At 46.8% G+C, this 12,786-nt stretch overlaps 1 protein-coding gene across 1 annotated transcript in view; it reads right to left on the bottom strand.

Annotated features, from left to right (window-relative positions):
* The window catches only part of LOC123748004 (uncharacterized), a 53,143-nt gene that overhangs the window by 28,160 nt on the left and 12,197 nt on the right, over positions 1-12,786 (bottom strand). The window contains exon 3 of the mRNA XM_069325451.1: positions 8,144-8,378. Coding sequence (XP_069181552.1) covers positions 8,144-8,378 — 235 coding nt within the window. The remainder of the gene's footprint in view (positions 1-8,143; positions 8,379-12,786) is intronic.

The raw sequence follows: 12,786 nt of genomic DNA, 5'->3' as shown, positions 1-12,786 counted from the left end.
CTCCAGCACTTGTTACAAAGTCGAGGAGAAGGAATATACTCCTGGACAGAGCACCTAGCACCAGCAAGAATGACAGGATGGAAGGGACCTACCATCAAAGGTGATCTTCACAACACGAAGGGGTTGACGGCGACGACCACGAGGGGGACGAGTAAACAAGTCAACCTGGAGGACGGAATGGCCTTGGGCATCAAGGACATGCCGAATATCATCGTGGCAATCCTGCAGATTCCGAACACCGGTTGCATGATGGGGCGGGAGGAGAATAGTGCCAACACTGGCATTCATCCGAACGTTCTTGGAGACCCGAACAGGGATCTCGCCAAGGCAAGATAAGGCAGCCAAGCGGGAAGCTGCATCCTGAGAAGGAGCAGCAACAACACGTGTACCGAGACGAGTGGGGTTGAAGGTAACAGACGCATCCACGGAATCACCAAGATGCCGATGGAGGGAGAAATCGTCAGGAGGCGCAGAATCAAGAGGAAGGAGATCAAAGTATTTGGCCCATGAAGCGGGACCAAACAAGGCCTGATACGCGACAGTACGGGCAGGAATCAAGCGAGTGCGGCTGGGGCGCGAACGGCGTTGTGAACCCCCAGAGAGGGGTCAAAAGGCGCAGTAGTCACAACGAGAGACTTAGCCGCACCAGGGGACGAAGTGGTCACCACTGGGGGCTGGAGGCTCGACCCAACCACAGAGGAGGGAGGGGAGCTGGGGGAAGAAGTTCGGATGGTCAAAGGAGGAGCAAGGTCGGGGCCCAACGCAGCGGAGGCTACAGAGCCCGGTCTTCCAAGACAGGCCGACTCAGGGGCTTGGTCGCCCACCCCACAAGCCCGAGAGGGTACAACAGAAACACTGAACGACAGAGACGAAGAGTGATAAATTCATCCACGAATGTGCCCAATACCCACCATGGAGCCACAATTAGAGGCAGGACACCCAACAGGAAGCTATCGCCAATCATGCCGGGGCCCCCTAGGGGTGCATCGTGAGTATACGCCCCACAAACACCACCTTAAGAACCGTCAGTCCGTCGAGATCAGGTTCAGCGACGAAAGGGGGATTGACAATGAAAGGTTCCCCTCGCTCGAGACGTTGGGTACTACAGTTCTACGGGTGCAAGAGTATGCCTCCTCAAGCACCCGGGCGTCAAAATAGAAGAAGTCCAAAGAAATAATCCAAAACAAGCAAAAGGTCGGCAGGAAACGACAAGCAGATAGGAGAAGAGAGGGGAGAAAAACGAAACAATGAAAAGGAAAAGTGATCCGGCACAATTAGAGAAGACAGCAGCAGGAGTGCAAGGCCATAAAAGGACAGAGGACTGTCCCACGGAGCATAACACTCCGGCAGCCGTCCACGAAGCCCCCTCACGACGCCAACGGGCTGGATGGGGAGGGGGCTAGTATGGGCAAGAAACTACCTAACAGGAAGGAGCCAGAGAGTAATGGTAAGGGGCGAGAAGTCAGACTGGCAAACAGTAACGAGTGGAGTACCTCAAGGATCGGTGCTGGGACCAATTCTATTTCTAATTTACGTAAATGACATTTTTACAGGAGTAGAATCCTACATGTCAAGGTTTGCGATTGACGCAAAATTAATGAGAAGAGTTGTGACATGAGGATTGTAGGATCCTCCAAGAGGACCTGGACAGGTTACAGAGATGGTCATAGAAATGGGACCTGGAGTTCAACATGAGTAAATGTAAAGTTATGGAAATGGGACCAGGTGACAGGAGACCAAAGGGACCCAATGAAGGAGAACTGCCTACCTGTGACGATTTGAGAAAGAGACCAGGGAGTGGACGTAACACCTAATCTAACTCCCGAGGCACATATAAATAGGATAACGCCAGCAGCGTACTCTACACTGGCAAAAGTTAGAACATCATTTGGAAACCTAAGCGAGGAGGCTTTTAGGGCGCTTTACACTGCCTACGTGAGACCAGTCTTAAAGTATGCCACGCCATCATGGAGTCCCTACTTGAAGAAACACATAAGGAAACTGGAAAAGGTTCAGAAGTTTGTGACGAGGCTCGTCCCAGATTTACGAGGGATGGGATATGAAGAGCGCCTGAAGGAACTGAACCTTACGCCACTAGAAAAAACAAGGGAGAGGGGGGGGGGGGATATGATAAGAACGTATAAAATATTCAGGTAAATTGACAAAGTGGAAATAGGTGAAATGTTCACACGTAATATTTACAGAACAAGGGGACATGGGGTGGAAGCTGGATACTTAGATGAGTCACAGAGATGTTAGGAAGTTTTCTTTTAGCATGAGAGTAGTGGAAAAATGGAATGTATTTAAGGAGCAGGTTGTGGAAGCAAACTCTATTCATAATTTTAAAACTAGATATGATAGGGAAATGGGACAGGAGTCATTGCTGTAAACAACCAATGGCTAGAAAGGCGGGATCCAAGAGTCAATGCTCGATCCTGCAGGCACAAGTAGGTGAATACACACACACACCTGTCATTTGAAACAAGCAACACTTAGTGGGCCAGCCAGAGGCTTAGGGCCCGCGCAGGAATATCCCTGGAAAAAAAAAATCTATCGACTCTTCATGCAGCCCCAGCATGGAGCCCTTATCTAGTCAAGCACAAGACGAAGCTGGAAAAAGTTCAGAGGTATACCACTAGGCTAGTCCCAGAGCTAAGAGGCATGAGTTCTGAGGACAGACTACGTGAACTACACCTTACGTCGCTGGAAGACAGAAGAGCTAGGGAGATATGATCACCACATAAAATTCCCAGGGGAATTGACAGGGTGGACAAGGATGGATTATTTAACACGGGTGGGTATACGCACAAGGGGACACTGGTGGAAGCTGAGTACCCAAATGAGCCACAGAGACGTTAGAAAGAACTTTTTCAGTGTCTTAGTTAATAAATGGAATGCACTAGGAAATGATGTGGGAGGCTGACTTCATACACAGTTTCAAATGTAGATATGATAGAGCCCAGTAGGCTCAGGAATTTGTACACCAGTTGATTGACGGTTGAGAGGCGGGACCAAAGAGCCAAAGCTCAACCCCCGCAACCACAACTACACGAGTACACAAACACATTAAAGGGGCTGTTACAACTCTGGGTTCTTAATTGGCTCTGCCAGGAAGCCAGAGGTCAAGTTGGGTTCTATGATATTCATGCAGGGATCAGTCACTTAAGTATTTTGGTAGTGATAGGCCCTGACTGAGGAATCTTGTGTGGGTTCTTAATTAAATAAATATTAGAACATTAATTGATAGGATTGGATTATGTAAGAGGGATATTTAATTAACAGTTAACTGATATTCAAGGGACCTTCAAGGGACTGATTTTCTTGTCTGTGTATGCTCCTGTCTTCCCTGCCAGACATGGAAATAATCTTGTTGCTCACAGAGTGGCAGACTGTGTTAATTGAATATTAATATAATATAGAGCTAGACGTTAGCTATTCTTAGAATTGTTAAAAGAACAAGTAAAGGAGTGCCTGGGAAGACTTGTGATGATTGTTACTGTACGATCAGTTGAGAATCTTTCAGGCAGCAATCATGGGGAACGAGGACTGCTTTGCTTCTTCTCTGCTGTGTCTCGAGACTGAGCGGTCGCACCCCTTGTGGGCCTAACCTAACTCCCACTATTTTAGTAACTCCTCGACCTTAGTTGTTGGCCCTTCACAGAGCAACTACTTGCCCCCATAACAGGGCCCGTGGCTAAATGGACAGCGCTTGGGATTCGTCATTCCAGGGTCCGGGTTCGATCTCGGCCACCGGCAATAACAGATTGAAATTAAAATTGAAATAAGTTTATTGAGGTAAAATACACACAAAGGGATGAGGTAGCTCAAGCTATTCTCACCCCATTCAGTACATCGTGTTAATATATACACAGACACACATCACAAACAATAAACATATTACCGAACATTCTAAGAGATAAACATATACATTCCTCCTTTACACAAGTAGCAATAACAGATGGGCAGAGTTTCCTTCACTCTGATGCCCCTGTTACCTAGCAGTAAATAGGTACCTGGGAGTGAGACAGCTGCTATTGGCTACAGACAGAGTGAGGTGAGGTGAGGTGAGGTGAGGTGAGGTGAGGTGAGGTGTGTGTGTGTGTGTGTGTGTGTGTGTGTGTGTGTGTGTGTGTGTGTGTGTGTGTGTGTGTGTGTGTGTGTAAATTAGTAAGTTAGTAACAATTGATTGACTGTTGAGAGGCGGGCCGAAAGAGCAGAGCTCAATCCCCGCAAGCACAACTAGGTCAATACACAAACAAACCTAGAGTCCTGAGTAGAATGAACTGGCTCCCATGGCTGACAACAAAATACCGACACCTGACCACACCTCCAGATCCTTCCAGAGACCAAACATTTAAGAAATCCAGCATCCTTCCATCCCAGTAGCACAATACCCCCTTTGTAATCAATCGAAATCCACCAACCACCAATTGCCACTCACTGATCATCAATCTTCTCCCATACTTCCTCCCACATTTCCTCTTGGAACTCAATCACAACTTTCTACCATCCCCAGACCCTAAGCCTCAACAATAATAATAATAATAATAATAATAATAATAATTATATTATTATTATTATAATATAATAATAATAATAATAATTATATTATTATTATTATTATTATTATTATTATTATTTTCACAAGTAGGTACAATGGATTGTTGAGATTCCATAAATTTTTTATTTTTACATTCTGCAATGCCACTAACGCATAAAATTTTAGGCAGAAAATAAAAAATCCAACTCCATCACACCCTCTCCCCCCCCCCCTAACCCAATGCCTCAGACCTCCAATCTCCCTTACTCTCTTCCACATCCCAAAATCCTCTCAGAATCTTACCTAAACCCCATATCTAGACTGAACACTAATCATTCAGAAGACAGAACAACAATGAAGATTTAAGATCTGGTACACCAATGCTGATGGACTGACCAAGCAGATGAACTCAAAGAAGGGACTGAAGAAGCAGACCGTGATGTAATAGCAATAGTAGAGTCCAAACTAATATTACCAGGCGAATATCAGATGATGAAATGTCAAAGACATCGGAAGAGGTCATGTGGCACTGCTGGTAAAAAAAAAAAAAAAACGGTTTTTAAACGGAGGTCTTTAGAGGTGGCAAACCACTACAGGGACTGCATTGTCGGAATCATTTCAATGCACGGTGAGGAATTGGTTGGGGTTGTAATCTATAGCCTTCTAGAGAATACAGAAGACCGAGGCAAGAATACAAAATTAAGAACAGAACATGCAAGAAATATTCTACAAGGAGTGGCCGAGAACCCTTAGACTGGAAGCTAAGCTGCTAGTAATGGGAGACATCAATCAACTGAGACACAAATGGACTGAGAAACAATGGAACCAAGACGAGGAGATGAGACATGGAGAGCAAAGCTGGTAAAAGTAATAGACAGGAACGTCCTAATGCAATATGTTAAGGAGGAAACGGAAACAAGGAGATTGGGTGGTGATCAACCAGCTAGACTAGACCTGTTCTTCACACAGAATGAGATGAACATTGAAAACATTGGTGATGACATGCCATTAGGAGCCAATGACCACTGTGTTTTAGTCTTTGAATCAATAGTGACAATGAAGACCAAATAAAGATGTAGCTATGGGGGCAGAGTAAGGCTAGCATACAGAAGAGGGGAATACCAGACTGTCTGAGAATTCCTGGAGGAGACAGAACGCAGAAGGAATCTCGGGGGGAAATCAACACGGTACAAGGACTACATGATGAAGGGAGACGGAGCGTGTTCTTAGGGAGTGAAGGAGTGTATATGGTTCTGCCCGCCAAACACACCGAAACAACGACGTTGATACAACGTTCGAACAAGTTTTAACACCTCCTAACCAGTTATAACAACCAATATAGCAAGTTGTAACGACGTTCTAATACGTCATAAACACGTTAAGTCAAGATGTAACAACTTTATTACAAGTTGTAACAAGCGGAAAATAGAGAGTTTCGGTTTGTGTTTCCAGGGTGGATCATACATAAGAATATTTATGTTTGTGGATCAGATTCTAATAAATGATCCAGAAACAATAACATTTGTATTATCCACAAACACATTCGCAGGCGATGAGTCACAATAACGTGGCTGAAGTATGTTGACCAGACCACACACTAGAAATTGAAGGGACGACGATGTTTCGGTCCGTCCTGGACCATTCTCAAGTCGATTGTCTCTCTCAAGGTGACTGTGGACAATCGACTTGAGAATGGTCCAGGACGGACCGAAACGTCGTCGTCCCTTCAATTTCTAATGTGTGGTCTGGTCAACACAAACACATTGTTATATATGATCCAGGGCACATATATCCTCACTATCATCTTCTCAACCATAAGATAAATATCCCCCCCCCTCCCCCCCCCCACCCTAAAAAAAAAAACTTTTGTTCTGTTAAGCCGCAGATCACAAAAGGACTCTCAAAAATAAGCGTAGAAACTTAAAATAAGTTCAACTAAAACCTGAAGAACATGAAATACATCCCAAAGTCAGCTGCAATTGTTGCAATATTAATCCAGTTCAGTAGAGGCATAAATACTCCACTGCCGCCCTGACTGCCTTTGTGAGTGATTTTCCCCCCGAGTCACCATATTTGTCACCACTGAGGAGTCACTATATTACAGTCACCACTGAGGAGTCACCATATTACAGTCCCCACTGAGGAGTCACCATATTACAGTCCCCACTGAGGAGTCACCATATTACAGTCACCACTGAGGAGTCACTATATTACAGTCACCACTGAGGAGTCACTATATTACAGTCACCACTGAGGAGTCACCATATTACAGTCACCACTGAGGAGTCACCATATTACAGTCACCACTGAGGAGTCACTATATTACAGTCACCACTGAGGAGTCACCATATTACAGTCACCACTGAGGAGTCACCATATTACAGTCACCACTGAGGAGTCACCATATTACAGTCACCACTGAGGAGTCACCATATTACAGTCACCACTGAGGAGTCACCATATTACAGTCACCACTGAGGAGTCACCATATTACAGTCACCACTGAGGAGTCACCATATTACAGTCACCACTGAGGAGTCACCATATTACAGTCACCACTGAGGAGTCACCATATTACAGTCACCACTGAGGAGTCACCATATTACAGTCACCACTGAGGAGTCACCATATTACAGTCACCACTGAGGAGTCATCATATTACAGTCACCACTGAGGAGTCATCATATTACAGTCACCACTGAGGAGTCATCATATTACAGTCACCACTGAGGAGTCACTATATTACAGTCACCACTGAGGAGTCACCATATTACAGTCACCACTGAGGAGTCACCATATTACAGTCACCACTGAGGAGTCACTATATTACAGTTACCACTGAGGAGTCACTATATTACAGTCACCACTGAGGAGTCACTATATTACAGTCACCACTGAGGAGTCACTATATTACAGTCACCACTGAGGAGTCACCATATTACAGTCACCACTGAGGAGTCACTATATTACAGTCACCATATTACAGTCACCACTGAGGAGTCACCATATTACAGTCACCACTGAGGAGTCACTATATTACAGTCACCACTGAGGAATCACTATATTACAGTCACCACTGAGGAGTCACCATATTACAGTCACCACTGAGGAGTCACTATATTACAGTCACCACTGAGGAGTCACCATATTACAGTCACCACTGAGGAGTCACCATATTACAGTCACCACTGAGGAGTCACCATATTACAGTCACCACTGAGGAGTCACCATATTACAGTCACCACTGAGGAGTCACCATATTACAGTCACCACTGAGGAGTCACCATATTACAGTCACCACTGAGGAGTCACCATATTACAGTCACCACTGAGGAGTCACCATATTACAGTCACCACTGAGGAGTCATCATATTACAGTCACCACTGAGGAGTCACCATATTACAGTCACCACTGAGGAGTCACCATATTACAGTCACCACTGAGGAGTCACCATATTACAGTCACCACTGAGGAGTCACCATATTACAGTCACCACTGAGGAGTCACCATATTACAGTCACCACTGAGGAGTCACCATATTACAGTCACCACTGAGGAGTCACCATATTACAGTCCCCACTGAGGGCCCGCCAGTCACCAACCTGCACCGACGAGCAGAAAGTCACCGGTGGTGTAGTTGTTGAGGTCAGCGTCTGGTATGGTGACGTCCGGGTACCCCAGGAACAGGTCCTGGATGGTGAGCGTGATGGTGTTGCTGGGGGCCCCCGTGTCGAGGACCCAGAGGACCCTGCAGTTGGTGCAGTAGTAGTGGTCCCCGCTGGGGTCCTCTGGCGCCGTGATCGTGCCGCTCAGGTTGGTCAGAGTGATCACAATTGGCTGAAAATAGTAAAGTAAGAGATAACAATTATTAAAGAGATCAAAATGTACTCGCTCTAGTTGTATTTGTGGGGAGACGAGCCACGGTTCTTGGGCTCCGCCTCTACTTCCGTTCTGTCTTCACTGTGTCTCCCCCGGTGTGGTTAGAAGTCCCCCCCCCCACCCCCCAAGCCAAAAAAGTGTGTTGTGTGAGTGTTCATGAGCTGCGCGCGCCACCACCAGAAGACGGGAAGAGTGGGCGGCGTGTTTACAAATACGAATATTTATTCAGGTAAAATACATACATACAAGGTGAGATACAAAAGTTGATGGGTTTATAGATAGAGCTAGTACATACAATGCCTAAAGCCACTATTACGCAAAGCGTTTCGGGCAAGGTGACTGTGGTAAACGCCCCACCACCGTGTTGAGAAGTGTGGGGGTGTCGTTATACCTCAGTAAATAGAGATTGTTGCAACTTGCGCTGGGGCTCTGAAGATCGTGTGTGTGATTGATCAGCCATGCGTATTACAACCCCCTAACACCTGGATTTAACATCGATCATCTGATAGCCGGAGGTTTGAACTTTATCTTGCATTGAAGGATTCAATGCCAGGACCCAGATTCACAAAGCAGTAACGCAAGTACTTACGAGCGTGTACATCTTACCTCATTTTTTGACGGCTTTGATTACATTTATTAAACAGTTTACAATCATGAAAACATCCCAATCAACTGTTATTGTTATAAACAGCCTCCTGGTGCTTCGGAGCTCACTGTTTAATAATTGTAAATAAAGCCGCCAAAGATTGAGAAAAGGTGTAGGTTCATAAGTGCTTGCGCAACTTCTTCGTAAATCTGGTCCCAGGTCCCCCTCGCTTTAATTTTTCAGTCTATCCGCCACGTCGAGCATCAGCAGCTGTGTGTAAGGGCGTGACTGGTGTGTAAGGGCGTGACTGGTGTGTAAGGGCGTGACTGGTGTGTAAGGGCGTGACTGGTGTGTAAGGGCGTGACTGGTGTGTAAGGGCGTGACTGGTGTGTAAGGGCGTGACTGGTGTGTAAGGGCGTGACTGGTGTGTAAGGGCGTGACTGGTGTGAAAACTGTAAGTACAAACTTCCGGGATATTTATTATATTGTTAAGAGTGAACACATTGTTTGGTGGTAAAGTAAACCGCCCAATCTCGAATTATCATTTAGTCTCGCAACGAGATCTCTTGTGTCAGAGTCCAAAGGTATTGTGGAGGTGTTAAATCTGTCTGCTTTGACAACTCTTAATCTTCCTTGACCTGTCATTAATGATTGACAGGTAACGTACGTACGTACGTGCGCGCGCGTGTGCGTGTGCGTGTACAAGTAATATAAACCCAATGAGTTGTGTGTAGCATCTGGTTACAGGTATTGAGAAGAGATATGGTTGTCTCAGTGGCACTAAGTGCCACTGAAAATTGTTTTTTATATAAAAGAAATTGTTTTTTTAAAATTGTTTTTTTATATAAAAGAAACCACAATGTACAAAGAGAAAATCACAGAAAAATAAAAACATGAGTACATAGAGGACATGCAGAATAAAGTAACACAACATTAAAGAACCTAAACACAAGAAGAAGCAAAAGTGAAACACACATGATACAAAGCATACAATACACCCATACACGGGCACAAAATACAGATCCAAAACAAAAACAGGAACAGTACAAGAAACAAAACATTAATAACAGAAAACAGAACTACACAGGGAACCTTAAGTACAAAGACAAACAAAGTAGTACAAAAAGACACATGCAAACGACCAGAAGGCCGTAAAAACACAAGTACATAATATAAACTCACCACACCAAAAAACACACACACACACACACACACACACACACACACACACACACACACACACACACACACACACACACACACACACACACACACACACACACACACACACACACAGCAGCACAACAGTACAACCAGCCACGCACAAGTCACACAGCCGGAAGTATAAAACCATACAGAACAGATACAGAAAGACACGGACCCACAGACACATACGCAAACCCACAAACAAAAAACCGGAACACGCAGGAACCGGAAAACAAAACCCGCCCCACCCAGACACACACATGCAATCCCACCCCACAACCACGCACCCATATGCAAGCAACACAACACAGTAATCATTTAGGAGGATATTTCTCAGGGGAATTTCCACGATGGATACTAAGCCTCCCATATCTGCTTATAAGCCTACCCCTGATCGGTAGGGGAACAACCTTCACGACGCCGCGGGCACGTCATATACTCAGGAACCACCAAACCCGGCGGAAACACACGCCCCAAACCAGAGGTCACCGAAGACGAAGAACTAGTCAGGTGAGGCAGGAACACCACCGCCGTGGAAGCAGGAGATACCGGACAGCGGGCGGAGGTGGCAACACCACCTCCGACAAAGCAGGAGACACAGAAGAAATGGCCGGAGACGTGAGGGGTGGGGAGGGGGCACGGAACCCTCAGAGCGAGCAGCTTTCTTCGGCACCACCACCAGGTCGCCATGCTCACCCTCAACCTCGCAAGGGGGAACCACCCCCCACGAGGAACAGGAACCATTCAATGCGGGCGACGCACCCGAATCAAGAGCAACAGGCCCCACACCGGCCCCCACCCCTACAGCAGGAGCCACACTAGGGCCCACACCATCCACCTGAACCACACCAGCACCAGAGGCACCATCCTCGCACTCCACAGAGGAACAGCTCGCAGAAGAAATATGAACACATGCCGCAGCCTCACATTCCTCTGCCCACGTACGAGGCGGCAAAGTACCCGTATCCGTACGTGAACGCTTGGTGACAGGCCGATGGTCATCGGAGCTGTCACCCCGTGCAGGAGGCACCCGAGAACAGCCAGCAGCAGGCCGCTCCACAACCGGGGGAGCACGACCCCGCAGAATGTCAGCCTCAACGACATGGGGGACAGACCGCCACCCACAGAGGAGACAGGAGAAAGAACAGGCGAGGCCGGGGGAGGGGGAGGGATCAACACAGGTGAGGGGGAGCCTGCAGGGATGTCTAAGACGACAGAGGTGCAGAGACGGAAACAGGTGCAGAAGCCGTTGGAAGCGAAGAGACAGACTGCGGGGGTGGAGCCGCACACACCACCACCTCGTCTTGTACACCACCATCCACACGCCGGGCCAGCAGGCGGCAGGGGAACCTCCCCACCCACTCCATCACGAGGCGTCAAGTCTTTCGCCACCAACGGTGGAAAATCCTCTTCCCGGAACAGATTAACAGGTGCAGCCGCGACCCCAGTGCAAGCGGCCGCCAGGTGCTTCTCAAGGCCACAACGACACTAGGAGCGTGGCTGCCCTGCACAGAATGCCCGCAGAGCCAGCAAGGTAACTGAAGGGAACCGGGGACTTACGTCTCAAGGCGAGAGTTCGTGCACCAAAGGAGACCCCACGCCACCTGCCGGAAGAGACGGAGTTCATACAGAGGGAGACCACCGTACCATAGTGGCCAAAGTATCTCCACAGCAGGGCCTCCGAAAACTCGTAGGGCACACTATGAAATGCCACATAGGTAACAGAGCAGCAGCGGTCGGAAATGGCGACCGTACCGCCGTTCCCAGGGAGGGTCAACGTTCGTCCATCACAGCGGGCGACGAACTCCTCATACACCGCCGCGGAGTTAAACTTCACTAGCACTAGTGGGTCGTCAGGAGCTGGAGCCCGTACACCTCGCCCGTACAACAACACAACCTCAAGAGCAAGGTATGATGCACGTCCTGAAAACTCCCCATGGCGCCGACACGCCAAACTGCACCCTCCCTCACGCAACTCCAGACAACAATTGGCAGGTTAGGTAGACACGCCGGAGCCCCCTGGTGGCCAGGTCGGCAAATTTCCACCAACTCTGTGGCATTAAGTGCTGTATTAGCAGTTGTCTGTGTGGCACGCTAATATTGACATTAATTCTCACTTGCGCGAATTTATCATTGAGTGGTGTTGGGTTGTCTCAGTGATACCCGTGTTAGTGATTTATGAACGTAATTCGTGAAGTCAGTATCTTCATTGATTGATATCTGTCGGTTTGACAGTGAGTTAAGTTGTTAATTGATTGTTTCGTCTATGTGATAAACAATAAATTAACGTAATTGAGTGTTAATTGTCTGTGACAGTGTAATTAGCGTAACTTTTTGATTTCCAACTGTCGGGGTGACAGTGTGTCTTTAACGTGGTCGATTGATTAATTAATTTGTTGACTGTCTTAAGTGACTAATTACCATAATTGTGGTTAATTAAGGTAAATTAATTGAGTAATTAATTTGACTCTTTGTAATTGAATGTCTTGGTGACATTGATTGTTAAATCAATTGTTGTTGTTGTTATATGTCTTAGTGACATTTGCTAAAGTAGTGTCTAAAGCTAAGGTGTCG

This window comes from Procambarus clarkii, chromosome 16, assembly GCF_040958095.1.
Source record: "Procambarus clarkii isolate CNS0578487 chromosome 16, FALCON_Pclarkii_2.0, whole genome shotgun sequence".
NCBI lineage: Eukaryota > Metazoa > Arthropoda > Malacostraca > Decapoda > Cambaridae > Procambarus > Procambarus clarkii.
This window is presented reverse-complemented; position numbering and strand designations above follow the sequence as displayed.